We start from the raw sequence: 26893 nt of genomic DNA on the forward strand, positions 1-26893 counted from the left end.
TGTTAGATGAGAACCTTATCATCCAAGCTCCAAAAGGGCAACTGAAAGTTTGTACAGTATTTACATTCAGGTACAGAAAAAGAAAATGGAATCAGAAAATTACATTGTTCCTGTTTTTATAGCGGACTACAACACACCCTCCTAGCTGCTTATGGGTAGAAATGGAATGGAATATAAAATATAGGCCAAAGGCTAAGTGCTGGGGCCTATGAGGTTATTCAGCACTGAAAGGGAAATTGAGAGTAAAAAGGTTTAAAAGGTGCAACAGGAGGAAAACCTCACAATTGTTATGAAGCAGTTGTAAGGAGAGGGTAGAAAGTAAGATGGAAGAGAAAAAATTTGAATGAAAGTACAGCAAAAGGAGCGAAAGGGGTTGCAGCTAGGGCACCAAAGGAACACTACAAAGTGCCTTAAGTAATGCCTATAGTGCACAGTGTGAGATGTAGTGACAATACTACCTCCCTATGAGGGCTTATTGGTAGGCAAATAAAGATTATGGAAGACTGTAGCATATCACAGCCAAGTCCAAAGGTACCTGATTTGCAAATGCTAGAGGTAGAATGAGAGTAGTCACAGGCAACTTCTGCTGAAAAACTGAAACACATTCTACTAATGGATGTAGAAGGTTCAAGTTTGGAATGGTTCAGGGAAATCCCCTTTATCACAAAGCTCCTCATTCATTCTGTTATTACTTCTTGCATTTAACTTTAGGTATAAAAAGATAACCAAATGTAGCATCTGCAATAGGTACAATTGTAACAAACAAAACCACCTGAGAAACTTTCCTCTGTACAGGGCTAACCCAAGCATATGCAAGAAGTGAATAAAGTTAATTAAGGACAAAACTTTATTTCTATATGGCTGCAAAAAACATGAAGTGTCTTACTACCTTAAAAAAAAAAGTTATGTCAGTCTTTCATGAATGGTATTGGTCTAAGGTGTTCATGTTGAGTTCCCGTACCTCAAGTCCAATAAAACCGTTTAAGTAGCCTACTGTAATTTATTTTTGCAGTTGAATTTCTTTATGAAAATGTTATTTGTATTTTGTTCAGTTCACCTTATTTGAATAATTTAGGTTCAAACACACTTTCAAGTACAAGATTTTTACATAAAAAACCCAAGAAGAATGTCAGTATATTTATTTGATAATATCAAAAAGCAGTATCCTCATAGTCGTCAGATTCATGGCCAAGTCTAGAGTAAAGCTGTTGCATTCTGCGTGCAGATCCTCTTACAGTCACTACCCATAGGATTAAGAAAGGAAGAAGCAGCATCAGGAAGGCTGCAAAAGCCAACACCCTCAAATCATCTCTAGACCATCTGGAGGCATTCTTTTTTGATGATGGTAACCCTGCAGAATTTGTGACTGGAAGAGCGCCTGGTGAAGAAGAGGAATGCATAGATTCTGTCTGAGGTAGCATTGGAGACAGTGGGTCTGTTGGGGCTGATGATGAAGGCAAAGGTTCTGTTGGGACTGATGGTGAAGACAGTTTTGTTTGATACAATAATGATGATACTGGTTCTGCTGTAGGTGACAATGAAGAAGACAATGATTCTGCTGGAGATATTGGTGAAGGCAATGGTTCTGCTGAAAGTAGAGATGAAGGTGTTGGTGGTTCTTCTGGAACATATTGTATTTCTGAAGCTGCAGGCAGTGGATTTGTTGTTGGAATCAATGAGGCTGCAAGTCCAACTGAAGGGAAACTTGAGAGTAGTGGTCTTGCAGAAACGAGTGGCAAAGGAAGCTCCACCTGCCAATGAAAAATGGTGGAATTTAAGGAAAATCACATTAAATTTTTAAACAGTTAAACCCACCATTCTCTCGCTAATCTAGTCCTGTTTTAATTATCAAGATGAAATCTTAAAGATTGATCTTAGATCAAGCTGCTATTGTGCTAGCACAGGTTCTTGGTCTTTTGAGTGGCCTACATTGCTTTTGGATGGAGTTTATGTTTCGTCTGGACCTTTGATCCAGTTTTTACTAGTAAAAAGCTCATAGACGGCAGCACTAACTCCCCATAAGTATGGCCTTTAGGATGTTATGGTGATGTAACACTCCATCTTGTGGCAAACAAAGGAGTAACTGAGAGATCTATTGTTCAGAAGTGGGAAATAGACTGAGATCGCAAAAAAAAAAAAATTGTTTAGCAGTGGCCAGGAGGAGAACAATCAGTGGCATGATAGTAGGCATTTAACTCAATGTTGACTAGTGGGAAAAAATTAATGGAAAAAATCTTGTTGATATGGATGTGGGACTATTTATTTAGAATTGTGCCTGCAGATGTTAAGCCACAAATATCACTTCTTTCCAGGGTCACTCTACCTTGGAAATAAATGACATCCTAGGGGAATTATGATTTGAAAAATGCTAGAAAGCCAACTGACCAAGTTGATCATTTATGTTTCTTAAACCAAAGGCCCAGGTTCAAATCCTGGCTTGGGTAGAGGCACATATCAATTATAATTCCCTTTTTATGTACTGTAAGCTATTCCTAAATCATAATGAATTAGTATTGATTGACATTTGTTGCTTAAAAAGTATATATATATATATATATATATATATATATATATATATATATATATATATATATATATATATATATATGTATATATATGTATATATATATATATGTATGTGTGTGTATGTATATATACAGGCAGTCCCTGGTTTACGACGGGTCCGGCTTACGAAGTTCCGAGGTTACGACGCTTTTCAAATATATTCATCAGAAATTATTTCCTGGTTTACGACTCATGTTCCGGGGTTACGACGCCGATCTGACGGAAGAAATATGGCTCCAAAATGGCAGAATAATAAAAATTTGGAGGTTTTTTTATGAAAAACTGAATAAAACTGCAGTTTGCATCATTTTCAATGCACCAAAAGCATTAAAAGTAAGGTTTTCTCTGGATTTTTGACGATTTTCAACGATTTTTCGGTTTACAACGATTTTCGGTTTACGACACGGCATAAGAACGGAACCCCCGTCGTAAACCGGGGACTGCTTGTATATGTATATATATAAATGTATAAGGCGGTCCCCAGTTTACGACGGTTCCGGCTTACGACGTTCCGAGGTTACGACGCTCTTCAAATATATTCATCAGAAATTATTTCCCAGTTTACGACGCATGTTCCGGGGTTACGAAGTGTCGTACGCTGATCCGACAGAAGAAATATGGCTCCAAAACAGCAGAATAATCAAAATTTGGAGGTTTTTATGATAAACTCAATAAAAATGCAGTTTACGTCGTTTTCAATATGCCCAAAGCATTAAAAGTAAGGTTTTCTTAGGATTTCTGACGATTTTCGATGATTTTTCGGTTTACAACGATTTTTGGCTTACAAGTATATATATATATATATATATATGTGTGTGTGTGTGTGTGTGTGTGTGTAAATTGACCATTGCCTTACCTTGTCAGTTTAAAGAGCATGAAAGGATAATTGTGCAGGATGATTAAATGCAAAGGTAGGTGAGAGATGTCATTTTGGCCACATATTGGGTTCCTAGAGGAAATGAGAATGGAGTGGGTTCAATTGGTCCACATGGCTTTATAATTAATCCAATTATGCATGTTGATAATTGCTGTTATTTCATCACCGTCAGTCATTTGTCTTGTAAAAATGTGTTTAGAAGAAACAATACTGTATACATAAATACACTTTGGAAAGAAAAATAACTAGGTGAGGGGCATACAGTAATTGTTTCTTTGCATAGTGCAAAAGTGAGAGACGAGACTGTAAGAATCACAGAAGCAAAATATCACTTAGCATTGCTGGGAAGGCGTATGATAGGATTTTGTTCGAGAAAGTAAATCATATGAAAGATGTATTGATGTGGAAGGAACAGTATGGAAGAGCATTTGCAGATCAGGTGTGTTTTTAATGAAACTGCTACAAGGGAAGTTTGGGAGTAAAGGGAAAAGGCTACATGTGAAATACATACCCCTACAAAAAGCTTATGATGATATTGATATAGGCAATATGAAAGGCGTTGAAGATGTATGGTACAGAGGGTAAATTGTTGAGGGCAATTAAAAGTTCTCATATGATGGAAACCTTCATAAACCAGCTATTCCAATGTCTTATTCAAATCTCATATTAGTACTGTATACCCTGTTATTGTGGCATGTATGTCATTCCTAATTTTTTTTTTACATATGCTGTATACTGATCTTATGGCATTACAGTAATCCTTTGATTTTCTGGATCTTAATTGACTGGAACTCGACATTATCCAACACACTCGGACCAAGGACCAAGGCCTAAAAATATGATATACAGTAATACTGTACTTCGATCTTATGCTCTTCGAGTTGCGCGAATTCACAGACACGCAAACTTTTCATTGGAACTAACTAATTGGCACGCGATTTTTTCACAGAAACGTGACATTTGCAAAATCCTTGAGAAACCCTGCAGAAGTGGTTATGTTTAATTTTTGAAGTAATTTATGTTTTCATGCTTTTATCTGTAAAACTGGTATGAAAAATTCATGTTATTTTTTTATTTTTGTACATAAATATATACATGAATACTGTATGCTACAAATGTAAACTAGCATACTTTACTTTAAAATACAGTAAAATCAGGCAAAATCACAAAACAGCCGTTGTTTAGATAAGAGAGATTTTTTATGCATATATAACATGTATGTTTATTTGTTTTGTATACTGAATTTTATAGATAAACCTGACGTTCCTTTGTTATTAATTTTTTCATATTTTCCGTGCTATAATTACAACTTTTTGCATTTCTGTAGTAAATTATTTAAGATTTTAAAAGAATAAAATAGATTCCCAGTCTTTTCTCCAAGGATTGGAGAGAAGGCGTGTAACCTAACTGTCAATTATCTTGACATATTGACCACAAAAGGTAGAAAATTTTGCCTATTGATGGTCAAATAAAATACTACTACAGAAGGATACTGAAATATCTCTCTCTCTCTCTCTCTCTCTCTCTCTCTCTCTTATGTTATTCTCTTGTTCTTGTAATAGTTCTTGAATAATTTCACTCTTGATATTTAACATAAGAATAACCCCCATCTCTCTCTCTCTCTCTCTCTCTCTCTCTCTCTCTCTCTCTCTCTCTCTCTCTCTCTCTCTCTCTCTCTCTCTCTCTCTCTCTGTGCTGTAATGAAATATGAATTACAGTACAGATTAAGCTAACTTTTAAATGAAATGAAAGTGCTTTGGGAGCTTGATTTTCTCTTATTTAGGGTTTAATTTCTAGTAATAAGCATTTACTGTATGTATTAGCATTTTTAGTGACCTTACCAAAGTTACGCGAATCCTTGCCCTACGCAAGGGGTTCTGGAACCTAACCTCGTGTAAGTTCGTGGTATTTCTGTAAATTTGTAAAAATTTGAGAAAACTGCTCAGCAGTGGTTAACATTGCTGCACAGCCTCAGGAAAATGTTGGTAACACTGCTTACACTCATAAACAGACTGAGAAAGGGTTTTGGGGGTAGGGGAGGCCTGGACAAGTTAAAAGGTTGGGGGTGGGTTGGATGGCTTGGTACCCATATGAGAAAGGGTTTTTGGGGTAGGGAGGCCTGGACAAGTTAAAAGGTTGCGGGGTGGGTTGGATGGTTTGGTGCCATGGGAGAGGCAGTAAGGCTGTGTAAAGGAACTCACTCGAAGAAGGGGTTATTTTGGAAGGTGGGTGTTGCTGGGGAGCAGTTTCCTTGACTGGGGGATGCAATGTTGAAGGGGTAAAGAGGGCTAGGTAGACATTTGACTCGCTAGAGCATGTTTTGTTTTCTGTTTTTATGTTTATGATTTTCCCACATTTTATTGATGGATATGTACAGTACTACTGTATACTGTAACAAAAAAAAAAAAACAGGAAGAAGAGACACAGTATAGAAAGAGAGAGAGAGAGAGAACAATAGTTGAGATATCGCTTACTGCTTATGTTTAAGTAGTCTTTACACACACCTTCACTTTTTTATTTATATTTTATGCTAGTTCACTGTATTTTCACCTTCACTTTTTTATTTATATTTTATGCTAGTTTACTATATTTTCACATTTTTTAAACCCAGAAGATAAACGCAGTCATGTGCGTAGGGTAGGTACTTACGGAAACACACACTCATTCACTGATGTTGGTGGCACAAGACTTGAGTTATAAATAGCACAATGTTTTGCCTCAACAATTCACACTTAAAGTAATTTTACATACATTAGAGATGAGATATCAAGTGAGAAAAAAAAAGTAACACATGATACTGTGCTAAGACACATACACAAATAGACAACGTGTAGTCTACCATACTGTGTGACGCTTATGAGAGAAAAAGAAGGGGTTTTCTTTTATTGTGTGTGTATGATGTACTGTGTTTTGGGGAAACAACTAAATTTGTTTGTGTAAGCTACATGAGAAAAAAAAGAGCGTTTACTTTTTTTCTGTGCATAGTATGATGTATTTTATAGTGCTTGGTGCAATTGAAAAATGTTGTGTAGCCTACTGTACTGTGAGTCACATATGAGAGAAAAAGAAGGTGTTTGCCTTTTTTGTTCTTAAGTGCATTTGTGGAATTTATTTTATTACAATAAGGGTAATATATTCTTTCCCAGGATCATTTTAGTTTCACCCTAATCCTTACAAAACTTGCTTCACTTACATCACATCAGCATCTCATCTTCCCTGACATTTTTTACTTGGACCAGTAATCTGAAAATCTATGAATGAAGAAAATTGACATAACTGATGCAACAGCAGAGATAGTAAATTTTGAAGAATTTGGTAGATCCAAGGGGAAAAGCTCACTAGAAAATATGACAACACAATCAAGGAAGAACCGTCACCAGAAGGAGTAAAATAGTGCTCCAATAGTAATATACAAAGGAAATTGATAAGCTACAACTTGAAGATAACAAAAGTAATAAGATTGTGGTGCATGCCATCAGTGCTCTATTGATGCTGGAGAAGTTGTTCAAGCTTAAAATGTCTGTTTGACTTCATGCCAAGATGAATTTTAAAACTAAACAACTGTAGATGCACATGCCCTGCAAAAAGGAGGAAGCTTTATCATAAATTTGTGAATCCTGAGAAGCCCTTTAACAGAGCACCAAGACAGGCAATTAGAAGTGTACTGCAAAAGCACCAGGTAACGAAACATGCCATTGAGAAAGTGATACTGAAGTACATTGTGTAAATGCAAGCTCTAATAAGATGAACCAAACAAAAACTTCTTTCAGTTTTCTTCTGAAGATGGAAAAAGAAACCCACAAGATTCCTGTGTATAAATTGTTTACTTGTTAATATTTACATATTACTTGAAGTAATATGTAAATATTTACAAGTAAACAAGTTATACACAGGAACCTTGTGGGTTTCTCTTTCCATCTAATAAGATATCAGAAGAATTTGAGCGAATTGTTGGGGTCCTTCAAGGACCAGTACCAAGTATTGTGTAACATTATCAGAATCAAAGGAAGAGGTATTAATGCAAAGGATGTTAAGGTGGAATGGAGAAAAGAGGATCAGAAATTGATTAAAACCCTGCCTATAATGCCCAGAAAGGGGGCAAAATAAAATATCCAATCTAAAAAGTGCTAGTACTGTGTAGATGCTGTGATAGAGGTGTGCGGGTAAATGTAATACAGTAGCACCACAAATCAACAGATGCTTTGCGGGTCTGGCTTTTCTGAGTAACAAAGTCTGTTAAGTGACAAAGACCCTACATTATAACCTGCATTGAAATATTTTCTAGATATCTTACAGCCAACAGCTATTCCATAGTTGTTAACCTAAACTAACTTGTACTTTACACTTAACATTCAAGAGATATATCTAAAAATATGTTACATCTAAGATGATAGCATTAGGAAAAATAATTATAATATGGTAGCTGATAAGTACAGAAGTCCACAAAGTTGAGGTGTTACTTTCTTATTGAATATGACTGGTAATATCACAGATGGTCATTGTTGCAAATTGTAAACAGTGGAAGGGATTTGTAATGCATTAAATGTACATAAAGAGGTAATGATGAAGACTTGGAGAGTACTTTTTCTTTTCTTTTTTGTATCCCTCTATCTGCTCATTACCCTACGGAGGGTAATTTACACTTCAGGGTCAAAACCCCTGGTCCAGTAGAGCCAACTATTCATTCATATACAGAACACTGTAATTTTATATAAGTAACTTACCCAGTAATTACATAGCTATTAGTTTCTTTTAACCGGCAGCTCAAAATTTTGAAATTGCGGGTCTGCTAGTTTGTTATGGTTATGGCGACATGCCCCGCCCACTTTCGGGTTTAAGAGAAGGTACAACATAGCAAAGAGCTTCAATTTGTTTCTGCCGGCTGTGGTTGAAGGACTGTAGTTGGCAGCAGCTCGAATTTTGGAATTTATACTTTGCTGGTTGTTTGACTTATCTTCAGTTGGTGAAGTATTTAATTTCATAGCCTTTCAGCATAATTAAGATAGTGTCAGGCGAATTTTTATTATTGATTGACGACTCTTTGCCCGTCTTTTGGACTTGTATTAGACTTTATAGGATGTCTGACACTAGTAGTGCTAACATTAGGTATTGCAACACTAGACTAACTGAGAATCTTACAATCGCACACTGTTTGTGTTCCATGTAGGGGACAAACATGTTCAGTAGATTACATTGTGAGGAGTGTAATGACTGGGATATTAAGAAATGGAAGACTTTAGATGCACATCTCAGAAACTAGCTAGAGATAGGAAGATAAAAGCTATTGCTTAGGAATCTAGTAAAGCTCTATCTAGTCAGGATTCATCCACTAAGTTGGATGCAATCGCACCTGTAATTTCTTCCAGTCCCATTCCATCTCCTCCATTTGTGCAACCATCTCCTTTACCTGGCTGTCACGTTTCTGACCCCCAACACCATCGCCAGCATGGAGTTGAAAATCGACACTTTCTTTGAATTGATTGTGCAGTCGATCGCTAAATTAGTGTCATCGGTGAAAGTGCTTATGGAAAAAAGTGAGTCCAAGCACCCCGTGGCACCCAGTGCAAGTCCAGTGGAAGTCCAGTGGTAGTGGAGGAGGTGGCTGTTCAGCCCACCGATTCTCCTAGGCCAAAGGTCCCTGTCATACTCCCCAGCACCTGGAAAGAGGCAAACTGGCAGCCCAAGGGAGGTCGGTGGGGTCTGCCCCCGAGCAGCCGCTCCCTCAGTTCAGTCTGAAAGTGAGTCAGAGCGCCTCGTGGCACCCACTGCAGTTGTAGTGGTAGTGGAGGAGGTGACTGTTCGGCCCGCCGATTCTCCTAGGCCAAGGTCCCTGTCATACTCCCCAGCACCTGGGAGGAGTCATACTGGCAGCTTAAGGGAGGTCAGTGGGATCTGCCTCCCGAGCAGTCGCCTCCTTGGTTCAGTCTGTTGATCAATCCCAGAATGCAACCAAAGGCCATTGGAAAGGCCTCCAAGTGAGTGCTCACTGTATGTCCTCCAGCTCTGAAGATTTTAGTCCCAGGCGCGCACTGCGCTATGTGGACAAGTCATGCCTGCTAAAGCAGCATGCAGTGGAGTTTGGGATTTCTTCCCTTGTTCCTTGTAAGAAGGGCAAGGATTCAGAACGCCTATCATGTAGTCACTGGAATACCCTGGAACAATTCTCTTCTGCTTCTTCTGACGATGGTCGTAAATTGGCACCTAAGCGCCTTGTGGTGTGGAGACGTTTGTTGTCGAATAAAGGAGCTACTGCATCAGGAGTTGTGCACCCAGCACCTCCATCTCTACAGTCAGCTACACCAGCAACTAGTGTCAAAGCGCCCAAACTCCCGTTTGCGATTGAGCGCCCACTGGCGCCCATTCATCAACAAGTTTCGCTACTGGCGCCCATCTCCTCTGTGCCTCCCGAGCGCCCATTGGTGCCCGTTCTTCGACAAGTTTTGCTACTGGCTCCCGTCTCCACAGTGCCCCCGAGCGCCCATTGGTGCCCATTCTTCGACAAGTTTCGCTACTGGCTCCCGTCTCTACAGTACCCCTGAGCGCCCATTGGTGCCTGTTCTTCAACAAGTTTCGCTACTGGTTCCCGTCTCTACAGCGCCTCCCGAGCCACCATTGGCGCCCGTTCTTCGATAAGTTTCGTTACTGGCCCTTCCCTCCACAGTGCCCCCAGCCTTGTTGGCCCCGCCTCCTCCACCGCTTCTTGAGGAGTGCTGTCTCGACATTGTTCCCTCCAGTTGACCCGATTAATAGCAAACTGGATAATATTCTCAATTTGCTTCAGAAGGCTCCTCCTACAGCTCAGACGACAGTGAACTTATCGCTTTCTCCTGTCTCTTCTGAGGAAGAGGTTGTTCCCGATTGAGATGCGCCTTCATCAGCTTATTTGGCGCTGTTGAGGTTCCTGCTGGCAACTTATCCAAGCTGCTTCTCACAGCTATTCCCTCTTCAGCTAAGAAGGCACTGGAGGAAGTAAAAAAAATTATGTCCTCCGCCTTGGAACTTGGGCACCTTCTTAAAAATATTTTTAAGGTGTTCGAAGAGATGAGCTTCCTTGACTGGGCGGTGGGCACTCTGGCGCACAAACTTAGAGAGTGCTCTTTGTTACCTCAAGAGATCTCGTTGAATCTCTTGGGAGTACTTTCCTGTATTGACAAAGGCTTTTGTGGTAGTACGCAGGAGTTAGCCAGTCTATACGCCATGGGTATTCTTAAGAAGAGGGAGCTTCTGTGCTCTTTTACTTTGAAAGGCGTCACTCCATTTCAGAGATCAGCCCTCCTAATCTCCCCTTGGAGGAGATGTATCTTTTTCCACAGGCTACAGTACTGAACATTGCCTCTGACCTGCAGAAAAAGAACACTCAGGACCTGCTCACTCAATCTACGAGACGCCTAAAGGATTCATCGGCTCTTACCCCCAGATCTTCATCTCCGCTGCAACCTACTCCCTTTTGGAGCTCGCATTCTAGATCCTAGATTAGGACAGCAACTTATATCCATTTCCCAAAGGAAGTCGTACTCCAAGAAATGAAAACATAGTCTTTCGTATTTAGATAGGAGCGCGGCTCCTTCACGTTTGGGAACGGTGGGAACAAAAGGAAGCGGAATCTTGGATAGTGTCTGTCCTGAAGGAGGGCTACACTATCCCCTTTTTGAATAAACCTTCTCTAATCTGCAAGCCTGTCAAAATGACAGCTTACTCTCCAGGCTCAGAGAGATTTGCTGCTCTCTTGCCAGAGGTGGAGTTCCTTGTTCAGAAAGAGGCTATAGAGCTAATAGAGGACATTCATTCTCCAGGATTCTACAACCAGGCCTCTCAACAGCTCCGCAAGTGTTCATCAGAGTATTGGCTCCACTAGCAAAATGGCTTCATTTGATGGGGATAAAGATCTCTCTATATCTAGACGACTGGCTACTGTGTTCCCGCTCGAAAGCACAATGTATGGAGGACATTCGTATGGCTTCTCTTGGTTCAGGAGTTGGGCCTTCTCATCAGTCGAAACAAGCCCTTCCTGACGCCTTCTCACGAGATTCCTTATTTAGGGATGACGATCAATTCTCGGGTTTTCCAGTCCCGAAGAGAATAGAAAGGTGTCTCCAGACAGTGGAAGAATTTCCAAATCTAAAGTGTTGCTCGGCTGATCAGTGGATGAGTCTTCTAGGTACCCTCTCATCCATGGAACAATATTTTACTCTGGAAAGACTTCACCTGAGACCTCTCCAGTTCTTCCTCAGAACCAGCTGTTGGGGGCTCCTTATTGAGCTCTAAAGGGGCTTGCTACGTCCTGTGGATGTTTCTTGAAGGGAGGAAGGAAACACCATGTAGAAGCAAGTAGGTTCATTGCTGAGTAGTATATACAAGCAGATTTAGACGGAGAGACATACGTCTCGGAAGAGGACAGGACGATACACTGAGATGCAATGGCCAGAGGCGGGAAAATACAATGTTGCCATGTCCTCGGTCATTGCCATATTCATAACATAATATTGTAATACAAATCATAGTACATGGAGGTGTATTTATTATACATTAGACGCCAGTAATATTCATAATAGGATTACATCATAATGTAATGGATATAAGCATCACAAAGTAAAATAATAGTGAATGTGCAGGCTTTACATTTCATTTATCTACACTCCCTCCCCCCTCACGCTCTTAGTTCCATCTAGAGCGGCTCTTTTCCACTAAGCCTTTGATATCTGCATGGGGACAATTGGAGGGTTAGATACTAAGGGACTTTTCTGTGTCCGTGCAAGGGGCCACAGGGATGTGGGAAAGAGGGTCATCACCAGGGGCTGGCACTGAACGTAGAAAGCGTTCGATTACGCCACCAAACTCGGCCACTGGGAAGACGCACCTCATAGTCCCTTGATCTGCCACAGCTCATAATAACGCCAACCTTGTCCCAGCGGTGGGAAGTCGGATCCTGGATCCTTACTGTTTGGCCAATGTTCAACCTGGGAAGTGGGCGAGCATGCTGATTATACTGTAGCTTCACTTGTTCAGCCCGGGTGGCTGCAATGACTTGGTCACAGTCCTCAGATTTGGCCTGCCACTCTTCTGAGAAAGACTGTGGATGAGCAGGTACACAAGTACGGAGTGGATGGCCATACAAGATTTGTGCTGGAGAGCGGCCTGTGATGTTGGGGGTGTTACGCAGTTCCAAGAGGCCAGCGTCAAACTCCTCACAGTCTATATTGCCAGAAGGTGCTGTCTTGAGGATCAGGTGCTAATGGATTTCACGGCAGCTTCGGCATGGCCGTTGGACTGTGGGTAGTGTGGTGAAGACATCACATGGTGTACACCCCAACGTTTCAAGAAATCCTGGAAAGCTAGGCTGGTGAACTGTGGTCCGCCATCGGTCCTAAGGCGGAGGGGAACACCAACCTCCCTGAAGTAGCGACAAAAATCCTTATGGTGTTGGAGGCAGTGGTGTCTCCTTTACACTGAACGACAACAGGCCATCCAGAGAGTCGGTCAGTGACAACAAGGAAGGATTTTCCAGCGACGTTAAAAGTCAGCTGAGACGGACCAAAGGGCCTTGTAGGTGATCATCATTCAAGAGGGGTTCCTGTTGAAGACTGGGCTGTAACATCTGGCAAGACTCACAGGCTCTGACGGGTACTAGTGATGTCGGAGTCTATGCCTGGCCAAAAACAGTCTGTCTAGCACGTCGCTTGTTGCTTCCACACCTCGGTGACTGTCATGAAGACGGGCGAGTGTGTGACGGCGAAGGGCAGAAGGAATCACAATTCTTGGTCCGTAAAGAAACAAGGTCGTCATCAGCTGAAAGGTTATCCCTAATTTCCAGAACGGTAGTAAGGAGTTGTGAAGGTCATAACGGTTTGAAGGGAATCCTGAAGTCACACAGTTTAGAAGACGAGTATATGATGGGTCTACTCTTGCTGCGCTCGGAGTTCCTGGAGAGTTCTATCAGCATCCTGGGGTGGAAAATCTTCCTCGGAGGTGACAGCGTTGACAGTTACAATACTCCTTAGGTGTGCTGCGGCATCGGCACAAGTGATTTCATCCTCTGGGGTGGGATGACTGACTGGGGCTCGTGATAAAGCATCAGGGATGCAGAGCTGCTTGCCAGCCCGCCACACTGCTGTGTAGAGGTACGCTGAAATCTTCTCCTTTAGACGTTGAAGGCGTAGGGTTCTCACTGCATCGAGGGAATAGTGGTTAAGAATTGGGATGAGTGGTCGGTGATCCGTCATGAGGGTAAAATGCTGAAGGCCTGTGAGGTATAACCGACACTTAGACGAAGCCCAGACTACAGCTAACATCTCCAGTTCAATGGTGGCATAGCGGGACTCAGCATCTGTGAGGAAGCGGGAGCCACACTGTACTAGACGAAGTCTGCCATTACCATGGTCCTGTAGGAGGGCATATCCAATCCCATAGAGGCGGGAGGCATCAGTTTGAAGAACCACTGGCAGGGCTGGGTCGAAGGAGGCAAGGACTGGTGGGCTGACAAGGGCTGTCTTGACTCACGAAATGCCTCATCGTGGGTCTGGAGTCCAAATAAATGCTCTCTTCGGACTCATCAGTGGGCGTAGTGGTTGAGCTGCAGTGGCGATATCTGGGGTGAACTCAGCCAGCTGATTAACCAACCCCATGAACGATCGGAGATCAGTCAAGTTAGTGGGGGTGGGGAAGTCGTGGATTGCACTGACCTTATCAGGATCAGCTGATATGCCCCTCTTCTGAGAGCTGGTATCCACAGAATGATATGGGTGCAGCGACTTACAAACTTATCCCTGTTAAGAGTAATCTTGAACTTGCGGCATCTGGTAAGCATCTCCTGGATTCGCTGAAGATGAGTGAAGTAATCTTTGTCAGAAAGAAGTATGTCATCCACCACCTTGACGCAATTCTGCATACCTTGAAGGGCCATGTCACCGCGGAGGCAGAAGGCGTCACCTGTAGCTGCGAAACCCATTGGTCCTCTACAGTGTTTGAATCGGCCGACGGTGTGATGAATGTTGTCAAGTGTTGATCTTCTTTGGCGAGTTCCATCTGCCAATATCCACATAAGGCATCTGCTGTGGTAAAATACCTTGCCTTTGAATCAACACTGCGGATGGCGGTGAATGGAGTTGGAGAAGGGTGTTTTGGTCGGAGACTTGGTTGTTGAGCTTGGTGAGGTCAACAGTGATGCGCACACCTGAGGCTTTAGCTACCACGACGAGGGTGGCACCATTCTGACGGTTCCACCGCAGGTTTGATGATCCCCTTGGGCGACCATGGAGTCGAAGTTCTTCCTGACCTGGCTTCGGAAAGCGGAAGGGATCTGACGTGGAGTGTGAACAGCAAAAGGCACTGCACCATCCTTAAGGTGAATCCTCATAGGAGGACCTGTCATTGGCTGAAGTGGTGCTGTCTTGAGATCCTCTTTGGAGACCAGCACGTCCTGAATTCTTGTAGAAAGTATTCTCTGGCCTCAGCAGGGGACGTGGTGGCAGAGAGGGGAAGTTCCTTACACCTGTTCACATATTTAACTTCAATAATTGGCTTGGGGAAGTCAGGAGGGATGATGGCTAGTTCCAGACAATGACTGTAAGACAACAGTGGCATTGGGATGCCATCGAACCTGTATCACGGCAGAACAAGATTTCTTGTTAAGGGTAAGGGGTGGCCTGAAGGTGCCTAGAGCAGGTTTCATAAGTGAGCCATCTGCAGTTATTGTTACATTCGTAGAAAGGCTTCAGACTGCTCCTAGGGATCTTCAAGAGATCAAGGTGCTGTGATCCAATGACGGTGACTTCGCGCCTGTATCAGGTAACATCTGAATCTGAAATGTAGCACCTCCATGGGAAAGAAGTACACAAATGGGTTTAGGTGATCTGCCAGTAGCTTCCACACGCCGACAGCTGGACTTCTTTAAGGCCTGAGGTCTACCTGAAGCAGGTGGGGTAGCACTGCCACTTGATGGGCCACCTGTGTGTTAGCCTTCTTCTTTGACTTGCAGTACTTATCATAATGTCCCATATGATGGCAAACTCTACACTGAACAGTGTTGGCAGGGCATTTCGGAGTCCTGGCCCAATGTCCTTGACGACCGCAGTTTGTGCAATTACTATCAGCTGCTGGGCACTTATTCAAGAACCGTGTGTACGTGCACAACTCTCACAGGGGACAGCAGATTTGGGAGCTGGAGCTGAAGCAGAAGTTTTGCGTGTCCTTTTCTGTTTCTTGTGCAATAGAGATGGCGCACAGTTGAGAGGGTGTGGAGCGGATAGCAGAAGTTGCCTTCCTGGCAGCTTCGTATGAGCGGCAGGTGTTAACAACCTCCTGCAGTGAGGCTGTGGCATTGAGGGAGATGAGTTTCTGCATTAATTCCTCATCTTTAATTCCCATGAGAATTATCATCTTGAGCTGAGTCTCCTCACATACTGAAGAATTCCCAGGCAAATGTCCACTTCTCGCAACGTGTTTAAGTCGAACATAAAAATCTGAGAATGTTTCCCCCTGCTGCTTACAGCTTAAAAGTTCTCTTCTTCGAAGGGCTTCATTACGTGGGCTCTTCACATGAGCCTGTAGCACATCCAAGACCTCTTCTACGGTCTTATCTGTATCAGGAGGAATATCCAGGTGTGTTCCAAGATCCTTTGTGTCTCGAGAGTAAGACACATTCTAAGCTGAATGAGTTGCTTCTCTCTGGGAAGCTTGGATAAATCGACCATAACCGAGTAATCGACCCATCGACGTCTCCATTCACGAAAAAACTTGAAAACTGGCATCTGCTCGAAGGGGCGGTGGGTTCTGGGTGATGGCTTTCTGGGGTGGGGGCACTGAAGAGCTTGTAGATGGTGTAGTAGGAACTGACGAAGTAGGCGACGTATTATCTGAAGAAGTAGCAGGAACCAGCCTCTGTAGTAATGCTGTGAAACGTGCATTATCTTCCTGTCGACGCCTGTCGTCCCTCCCTACGTCAGTAGTTCATCTTCCTGGCGTCTTCTGGCATCCTCTTGTAACCGAGTTTGCTCCAAATACTTGATTAAGTGAAGAAAATCGGCTCCTGTAGCTGATTGTGATGGGTATAATGTGGGGGAGAGGCTTTAAAGCCTTTATATCCGGTTTGTACTCCTCCACTTGGAATAAATTGTCCTCCCACTTCGATTAAATTTTCTCCACTACGAATAAATTATCCTCCCTTGTGCTTGTGGGGTATCGGTAGATTCCTCTTGAAATAGCGAATGCTCCATTGCATATTATAAAGTGAAAGTGCTCCAATGCAGAAAGAAGAAAGAGCGAAAAAAATAATGTTTCCTTCTTTAAAATAAAAGTTCTTACAGTATAAAAACGTATCTATGGCAGTGCGGTGTGTACGGGATAGCGGTATGGTTCCCAGGGGTGGGGAGGTAACAGTACCGTTGGTGGCTGGCGAGTAGTCAGTGACTGTGACGTCACGGCCACGCCCATGCATTGCAGTTCAAACTCAGTTACCCGAAAAGTCGGAAGTGGTTGGATGTCGATGTGCCCGGGTATCATGCATAGCCCTATTCTCACTGTTTCATATGAAATACGGCACACAACACTGAGAAACCACTTAGAAACACTAGGGCAACACAGAGAGCACACACACATAACACTTTAAAAGGCAGTGCACACTGGAGCAGAAGTTATCACTAAATCCATGAGTATCCAAGATACAATGGCGGCGTCCGTCCGTCTCTTCTTGGGGTTACTTAAGTAACTCAAAAATCACTGCGCCATGTTGGGGGCTCCTTTATTGAGTTTCTAAAGGGGCTTGCTACGTCCTGTGGATGTTTCTTGAAGGGAGGAAGGAAACACCATGTAGAAGCAAGTAGGTTCATTGCTGAGTAGTATATACAAGCAGATGAGACGGAGAGACATACGTCTCGGAAGAGGACAGGACGATACACTGAGATGCAATGGCCAGAGGCGGAAAAATACAATGTTGCCATGTCCTCGGGTCATTGCCATATTCATAACATAATATTGTAATACAAATCATAGTATGGGAGGTGTATTTATTATACATTAGACGCCAGTAATATTCATAATAGGATTACATCATAATGTAATGGATATAAGCATCACAAAGTAAAATAATAGTGAATGTGCAGGCTTACATTTCATTTATCTACACCAGCTGGAACAGGGAAAAGTCTCCGGACTCATTCGTGTTCCCAATAACAACAGAAATCAAGGAGTATCTTCGTGTGTGGAATTCCAGGAAGAGACTATCAGAAAGGATATCTCTTCATCATCTGATCCCCAGCCCAGAGTTCTTTTCAGATGCGGTGAACCTAGGTTGGGGAGCTCTTTTGGGAGTAAAAGAAGTGTCAGGAACCTGGTCCCAGGAACAGCAAAACTGGCACATCAGCGGAAAGGAATTACAGGTGATATTTCTGGGCCTACAGTGCTTCGCTTCAGAAATACAGGGGAGGACAGTAGCAGTGCATTCAGACAACACGACGGCACTGGCATACATCAAGAAACAAGGAGGAACCCAATCTTTCTCCCTGTACGAAGCGGCAAGGGACATTCTTCTTCGGTTGCACCAGAATGAAACTCAAGTGACAACGCGTTTTATTCTGGGAAGACTCAACGTTCTCGCGGACGAATTGAGTCGTCAAAGACAGATCCTCTCACAGAATGGACATTAGACCCGTTGATTTGTCTGGATCTGTGGAAGCTCTGGGGGAAACCAATGATAGATTTGTTCGTGTCCTCCAGAAATCACCGACTTCCTCTCTTCTGCTAACCAGTTCCAGATCCCTTGGCATGGGCGACCGATGCAATGTTGCAGGATTGGTCCAACAAAGACCTGTATGCCTTTCTCCCATTCAGTTTAGTGAGGCAAGTCATCAACAAATTCCAGTCTCATCAAAGCCTATCCATGATCTTGATAGCTCTCTTCTAGCCAACAAGAGAGTGGTTCCTGGACCTACTAGAACTTCTTGCGGACTTCCCGAGAAGGCTGCCACAGAAGCAACAGCTTCTCAGGCAACCTCACTTTCGTCGTTCCACCAAAAACCTGTCTTCTCTGGCCTTAACAGGGTTCAAACTGTTAGGCGACTGCGCCGAAAGAAGGACTTTTCAAGAGCATCTGCAGACGCAATTGAGAATTGTAGAAGACAGTCTTCAGATAATGTCTACCAGGCAAAATGGTCCATCTTCAGGTCCTGGTGCAGACAAAATAACGTGTCTTCCTCTATGACCTCTGTAGCAGAAATAACGAACTTTCTCCTGTTCTGCCATAAAGGAATGGACTTATCGTTGAACCAGGATTTGTCCAACCTGATTAAGTCCTTTGAGACCGCAAAGCCTAAAGAAAAAACCTTTGCGGTCCTGGAACTTAGACATGGTCCTTAAGTGGCTTTCCAGTCACATTTTGAGCCCATGCAATCTATCTCTTTAAGGAATCTAACTAGGAAGAGACTTTTTCTGGTTGCCTTGGCCACCGCTAAGAGGTCCAGTGAAATCCATGCTTTAGACAGAAACATAGGATTTTCCCAGGGGAGGGCAATTTGCTCCTTTTCCCTAGACTTTCTGGTTAAGAATGAATCGCCATTGAATCCATGGCCTCATTCTTTTATGATCAAGAACTTGTCCGAGATAGTGGATCTGTCTGAAGAAGAAAGAACTCTCTGTCCATTAAGGGCCCTTAAGTTTTATCATCACAGAACGAAGGACATTTGTGGTAATTCAAGAAACCTTCGGTGTTCTGTGAAATATCCCTCTAGACTCTTGTCTAAGAATGCCCTGGCATTTTTCTGAGGAATCTGATTTCTGAAGCACATTCCATGGTGAATGAAGATTCACTCTCATCTTTAAAGATAAAACCCACAAGATAAGAGCAGTCGCTAAGCCTTTGGTATTTAAGTGCAATTTATCCCTTACGTCAATTGTACAAGTGACGTTTTGGAACTGCAAGTCGGTGTTTGCATCGCATTATTTAAGGGATATCGAGACAACTTACGATTAATGCAGTACCTTGGGTCCGTTTTATGCGGCTGGAGTGGTGTTGGGGAAGGAAATGTAGAAAGCAATGCCTTTCTTCAATCTCTTCGCCTTGCCTAGGGTGTTGAGTTTTGGGGAGCCTGGGAGTACTATGTACTTGGAGTACTCTCCTTTCTTTTGGTTTTATGGTTGGGTATTGGTGTTTTTAATTTGATTTTTGGTGGTTATGGTGACTATTTACTCTGGTTATTTCGTGTGATACTGCGCCTTGGGCAGGAGCATCCTGTACTTTGCTAGCCATTGGAATTTAGTCCATCACTACAAAGCACCCACTGTAGTAGTAGGCCCTCAAGGCTTTACCGCCTCGCCTCTACTGGATAAGATGAGCGCCAACCAGAGGCAGTATCTTACTGTAGCAGCTCTCTTATCAGGAAGGGTTCAACAACATTGATTCAATGTTAGCAAATTTCTATTCTCAAACTCATTACTATTAATAATGTTTTCGGGTAGATATGTCCAACATTCCCACCTCCATTCATTGTGGGAATCAGCTATGTAATTACTGGGTAAGTTACTTATATAAAAATAGCATTTTTATAATAAAATAAAGTTTTATATATACTTACCCAGTAAATTCATAATCGGAGCCCACCCTCCTCCCCTCACTTGGACATAAGGGCATAAACAGATTGAAGCTCTTCGCTTACACCCGAAAGTGGACCGGACATATCGCCATAACCATAACAAACTAGCGGACCCGCAATTTCAAATTTTTGAGCTGCCGGTTAAAAGAAACTAATAGCTATTTAATTACTGGGTAAGTATATATAAACCTTTATTCTATTATAAAAATGTCATGTTTTTACATATGGGGAAAATCTCTGTAGCACAGCTGGATCCGGTTAAAAATAGAACAAGGTTTGGTGGCAGGAGTGTATCAGCCAGTGGGGAAAGAGAGTAGGCAGGGCCTGACCTCTTCTCCCCTTTGCGTACGCCGTGAGTTGCTAGTTATCTCACAAATCACCTTCAAGGAAGATGTGCACTGCCCTTTCTAGCATAGAAGCCAGTTTTCTTTGCACTTCCTGTTCTTTCTACTCCTTGGCGTTCTGGTTTTTTCATTCTGTTTTTGTTCGTTTTTGTGATTTATTGTGATTACAGGGTATCTGTGTGTACAGTATTTGCATTTGAGCAAATGCAAACCCATGAATCATCTAAGAAGGCTTTGCCTCAGAGGAAATGTCCTGGGGTAGGTAACAACCAATGCTTTCGTTATCTTGCTTCTCTCGAAACTGGTCCTCATTTGACTTGTAGCAGATGCAGATCTAGTGATTTCAATGTAAGTAATCCCTGTCTTTGCATTTGAGCAAATGCAAACCCATGAATCATCTAAGAAGGCTTTGCCTCAGAGGAAATGTCTTGGGGTAGGTAACAACCAATGCTTTCGTTATCTTGCCTCTCTCGAAACTGATCCTCATTTGACTTGTAGCAGATGCAGATCTAGTGATTTCAGTGTAAGTAATCCCTGTCAAGAGTGTCATGATTGGTCTCCGGAGCAATGGAAGCATTTTGGTAAGAAGAAATACAAGAGGAAATCAGCTATTCCATCATGGGAAGGGTTTGTGCCTCAGTGGTGTTGGATGCCACCATTCCTTCTTGTTCTTTCTTTCCACCAGATCTTCCTCTTGTTGCATCTTCTTCTCAGGAAGATTTTACTGTTTCTTGTTCTTCTGCTGCTTCATCTCTAGATAATTCGAGGAAGGGTCCGGGAAATCTTGTGAATGATTTAGCTGCCTCTGTTTTTCTTGTGGGGGGAGGTCCCCTGTGAGGAGGGAGGCAGCTCCTCCTTGTACTGTTGTTTTGGGGATAGATGGAGAGAAGCTATCTAAGTGCTGGTCATCACTAGGCCTACCTGAGGAGCCCAACTTGGGGGCCTACGGTCCCACCTCTTGTCTTCCCATCTTCCAGTGTCTGCTGCCATGTCAGTCTCTACAGCTATGGTGTCTGTGACTTCTGCTTGCGTGTCTACACCTACACCGTTCCTTCATCGGCTGTGCACCTACCATTGGTTTCCGTTCCTGGGCCTTCTACGTCTTCTCCTGAATCCCTTATTCAAGCCCTGATGGAGAGAGTCAAAGGTGCTCCATTATGAAGAAATCTAAGAAGAGATGTTATAGATCTCCTTATTTCTCATCTTCTCCTCCTTAGTCATCTTCTTCGTCATCCGTTTGTTCCATCCCTACAAGGCTTTGGAGGAAGGACTTCGTGGCCCCTCCTCGCAAGACGATCTGCAGGCCCTCTTTGGGTTCCAGCTCCAATTTCCCTTTGTTTGAGAGCAAGGCCAACCGTCCTTTTCATCTAAGAACATACATTCAGGGCTCGCTGAAGGATCTGGCTCTCTGAGAAGAAGTGAAGGTAATGATGGAAAAAGGAGCTATGGAGTTCGTGAAGGATTGACCCCTAGGTTTGTACAGCCGGAGGCTGGTCATAGACCTGTTTTCCCTGAACCTTTATGTCAGGAAGTCTCTGTTCAAGACGGAAATGTCCCTCACAGTTCTAGCAGCCATCAGGAAGTCCGACTTTATGCTGATGCTGGACTTGAAGGAAGCGTACTGTACTTCCAGATTCCAATCCATCAGTCATCTCACAATTTCGTTCACTTCATTCTGGGAGAGAGTGTACCAGATCAAGGTGCTTTGCTTCGGCCTCTCTACTGCCCCACAGGTGTTCACGGGAGTGTTCACCCTGGTTTCAGTCAGGGCTCATTCACATGGGATACACATCTTGAGATCCTAATCTTGCAGCTAATGTTAAGGGGGTCGCATCACACACAAGATATAAAATTATCTTACGCAATATTCACAGATTAGTATCGTATTATAAAGTACAAACATAACAAATATGCATTTTTTCCATAGATCTTTTAAAAAGTTATGCTTTACTTCACTGTGTCCAATAATATTGTATGTATTCTCTCATTACTATCATATTATGAAATACAAACATAGCGATCATGCACCATTTGCATTGTTTAGGTTTTCTTCGTAAACATGGATGATGATACCATTCAGGAATGTTTGTTTAGGCATTAATTCAGTTATCCGTTTAAAGATAACCATGGGGGAAAGTTTCGTCCCATCTGCCATACACGTTAAAACAACAGTAAAATGTGTTCTTTCATGCCCAGTAGTTTTGATTAAAATACATTTCTCTCCAATTTTATTTACGATTGGGTTTAGCATAAAATTTGAAGGTTTCATCATGTTGCCTGTGCATGATAATTTATAGTCATTAGTGGCAATTACGAGCTAAGTTGATTTCGCTGTATTTAACTCAATTCAGAGCAATTTTCTTGCTTCTAGTTAGCGTGAATGAATCTCTAGATACTATATTTATATTGGACAAGGTTATTTGTCATTATACGAAGTATTTTAAGTCAAAATGTGACTTAAATCAGTTTCATTGTGAAGTAAATATACTGTAGTTATTTTTTCATTAATAGATGGCATGTGGGACATGTTTTTGTGTAAAAAAAAAATCAGATTCCGTCCGCTATTTTCACTTGATTTCATCATAATATGAACATTACGAACTGTATTTATCTTTTATTGGCGTGAAAACGAATTTATCTTTTACACATGATAATTTATAGTCTTTAGCATCTTGAACAGTGTTTGCTTTCTCAGCTTCAGCTACAACTTGCAGCTTAAATTTAGCAGTATATTTCCTTGTTGATCTTTTCTCCTTAGCAAATAAGGGTATAATGTAAAAATATATCAGTCCTATTCTACTTAAAGTCATTTGTAACATAACTATGGTAATTGTTTAATGTCGTATGATGGTTGAAATGCAGGAGAAACAGCTGTTGTTATCTGAATCGGTTGTTTCACATAAGTAACACCCGTAAATTAAAAAATTGCGGTAGCACTTCAATTGCATAGTGCAGGTGACAAGCCCCGCCCACTGCATGGTTGCGTGGATAATGACTTCCTCCGGTGGTGTCATTCTGCTGCAGTCCTGTTTCACCGGTTTTAGTATTCCTGCTGGAAGTTGGTGAAGTATTTGTCGCTTCTTTGCTTTTGTCAGTTTGGATTAGTCTTTTGAATTAGTTATATCTGATTCCAGTGCTTCTATGTTCAGTATTGTAGCAAAGGCTGTAAGTCTAGGCTGACTGAGTTTTGCTATGATGCATATACCTTGTGCAGTAATTGTAGAGGGCAGGTATGTTTGAAGGGGAATACTTGTGATCAGTGCAAGGGTTGGAAAGAGAGAGAGTGGAAGGTTCTTGAATCTCACCTTGGTAATCTTGAGAAGAATAGGAAGAGAAAGGTGCCTTGAGGGCCGAGAGTAGGGCTTCTGTTAGCCTAGATTCTTCCCCCAAGCCTAAGTCAGATCTTAGTCTTGCTATTCCTTTTCAGTTCCTCATTGGATGAGTCGGTAGAGTTGTCGGCTAGCACTCTGCTAGGCCCAAGTTCGAGTCTCCGGCCAACCAGTGAAGAATTAGAGGAATTTATTTCTGTTGATAGAAATTCATTTGTCGGTATAATGTAGGTCCCGTTGCTAGGTAACCAATTGGTTCTTAGCCAAGTAAAATAAGTCTAATCCTTCAGGCCAGCCCTAGGAGAGCTGTTAATCAGCTCAGTGGTCTGGTTAAACTAAGGTATACTTAACTTATTCCTTTTACCCCAGGCAAGGATTTTTCTCCTATTCCCAGCCCCCCTCCTATCATTCTTCATACTCCCGTGCTTAGCTCCCATGCTTCTGACCCCGATGTCATTGCCAATCTTGCATCCAAGTTCGATAAGAAGTTGAGTCTATTAGTGAGTTCAGTGGCCAAGATAGGGGCGTCCCTAAAAGTCCTTATGGACAAGTGTTTTGTGAGAAAGTGTCTTGTGAAGTGGAGGAGGTGGCTTCTTGTCCCACCGGCTCTCCTAGACGAAGGTCACTGTCCCACTCCCCTAACCCTGGGAGAAGACATAATGGAGGTCCAAGGGAGGCTGGTGGGATTTGTCCAAGGGTTGCTGCCCCCCTCAGTCAAGCCTGTTGCAAAATCCCAGGTTTCGACAGACAGCCGTCGCAAAGGCTTGTCTTTGGACATGCGTCATTTGCCTTCCAGTTCGGATTCCGATTCCAGTCACGGGTGACACAGGCGCTTTCTCAATTCATCCCAGCCATTGAGGAGGCACGTGGACAACACCGGCCAGTCCGCTTTGCTGCCTGTAGTGGTACAAGGAGGCTTTCGACAGCCCACAGCCTTCTTGCAGCCACGCTGTGAATCCCTCAGTATTTGCATCGGTCCGACTTCCTTCTCATCCTTGGGATTCACCAGTCACGTTCTCTCCTGATCCTTTCCATTCTTGTGTTTCGCTCTTCATATGTACAATAATCATGTCATATATGTTACTTGTTATTATTTCAGATTCTTTATGTATCTCATTGTATGCACCATTGTACGGCCTTTCTGGCGATATATATATCTGCCTTTTACATGTTTTGTAACGCATTATATATGTCTTCTTATGCCTGTTACCAAACACAACTTCTGTATGGACGCAGCGGGGGGCCTCAGGTCGCCCGCTACCATTTAGCCCGCTTTCCGCATTGTAAACACCTGTTGAAATTAATAAAGGATCAGTCTTTCACTTCTGACATTTCTTGAACCTCACAGTGGTGACCCCGGAGTGACAGGTAGCACGGTTTTGGCCCAGCCATTAACAGGCTAAAGACAGCCGCAGCCTACCATCAGAGAGCCTTTAGCGGACTAATTATGGCGTCAAAGTTTAGGCCTCTGATAGCTCCCTCCCTGGTGGAAACTGTGCCATTAATTGACTAAATACGGCATACCCAAAAGGGGCATGTTTTGGCACTTTGTTCGACCACTCGTATAATCAGCACCATTAACAGACTCATCGGCGCATTTTCCCGCCTTTTGGTGCGTGAGTAGTAAAGATGTTGGAAGCTGAACTTTAGTGTGAACCAGCGAGCATCGTCTGTACGCCCCTCTCGCCAACAAAGCCAGATGCTGTCAAACTTCCTCCGTTTTCACGGCAGAACACGGCATCATGGTTCCTGCTCTCAGACACGCACTTTCGCATGGCGTGTATCTCAGATGATGCTATCAAATCTGACATCACCATGACAGTGCTCCCAGAAGAGGTGTTCAGGCCCCACCAAGTCATCAGGCGGGCCGCCAAGGCATACCTCCTTGACATCCACGGGCGGGAAGACTGGGTCACCGTCGACAGGTTGAAGCTGGCATTCCTGTTGGACAGTGAAGTACGCGAGGAGGCAGGCAGGCGCCCCAGAGTTCCCCCTCAGTACCTCCCTGCAGACCCATCCTCTCCCCCACCAAAGCGAGGTCCGGGGTGGCCCAGGGGACACATCAAACCAACCCCAGATGTCGGTTCCACCCCACGCCCACAGTTCTCCAGGAGTAGGGGTCCACTCCAACTGCCTCAGCATTTGCATGATTAATGTTCTTTCGTCCAATAATTGCTCCTCTAATTATTGTGTTGGGGGGAAGTATTTGTAAGGGTGTCATAACGCCTCTTCATTCTTGTTTTGCTCTTCATATGGACATTAATCCTTAAACGCCGAGCCTCTATTTACAAAAGTGTCTGCTGTATGCCGGCGGGGTTTGAGAGTTAGCGCCGAAGTGGAAAGAAAGTTTTTAAAAAAAATCAGAGCACGCTTAGTTTTTAAGATTAAGAATTAATTTTTGGCTCCTTTTTTTCTCATTCCCTGAAGTTTAGTATGCAACCATCAGAAATGAAAAAAATATCATTATCATATATAAATATTGGAATATAAGACAGATCGAAAAAAATTTCATATATAATTGAATACAAATCGCGCTGTGAGCAAAACGGTTAAAGCTAATGAGTTAATTTTTTATTCGTTGTATTGTACACTAAATTGCGATGATTTTGGTATATAACAAATTGTAAAACGATCAAAGCAACAGAGAGAAGATATTATCACAAAATGATGCATGAATTCGTAACACGCGGACATAAAAAAAGTTTTTTCAAAAATTCACCGTAAATCGAAATATTGTGCTAGAGACTTCTCGTTTGTTGCAAAATGAAGGTAAATGATTGAATATTACTAGAATGTAAGAGTTTTAGCTTACAGTTGCATTTTTCGACCATTTAGGTCGAGTCAAAGTTGACTGAAGGTTGAAATTTCAGCACTTATCATGATTTATATGAAAATATTTCAAAACTGATAAAAGCTACAACCATGAGTTATTTTATGTTGTATTCTACATGAAATTGCGCACATTTTCATATATAAAACTTTATGTAACGGCTAATATAAAACGGTGCAAAAATTACGACAAAGTGACTAAAGAAATTCTGAGATTTTCAGCAGTAAGGAAAAAGTTTTTTTCAAAAATTCACCATAAATCGAAATATTGTGCTAGAGACTTCTCGTTTGTTGCAAAATAAAGGTAAATGATTGAATATTACTAGAATGTAAGAGTTTTAGCTTACAATTGCATTTTTCGACCATTTC

The 26893-nt window shown here is 42.5% G+C and overlaps 1 protein-coding gene across 1 annotated transcript in view; it reads right to left on the reverse strand.

Annotated features, from left to right (window-relative positions):
- Nucleotides 1–1124: 1124 nt before the first annotated feature.
- LOC136840258 (uncharacterized) overlaps nt 1125–26893 on the reverse strand; it is a 36575-nt gene continuing 10806 nt past the window's right edge. Inside the window, exon 2 of the mRNA XM_067106888.1 lies at nt 1125–1751. Coding sequence (XP_066962989.1) covers nt 1152–1751 — 600 coding nt within the window. The 3' untranslated portion in view covers nt 1125–1151. The remainder of the gene's footprint in view (nt 1752–26893) is intronic.

This window comes from Macrobrachium rosenbergii, chromosome 7, assembly GCF_040412425.1.
Source record: "Macrobrachium rosenbergii isolate ZJJX-2024 chromosome 7, ASM4041242v1, whole genome shotgun sequence".
In the NCBI taxonomy this organism is placed as follows: Eukaryota; Metazoa; Arthropoda; class Malacostraca; order Decapoda; family Palaemonidae; genus Macrobrachium; species Macrobrachium rosenbergii.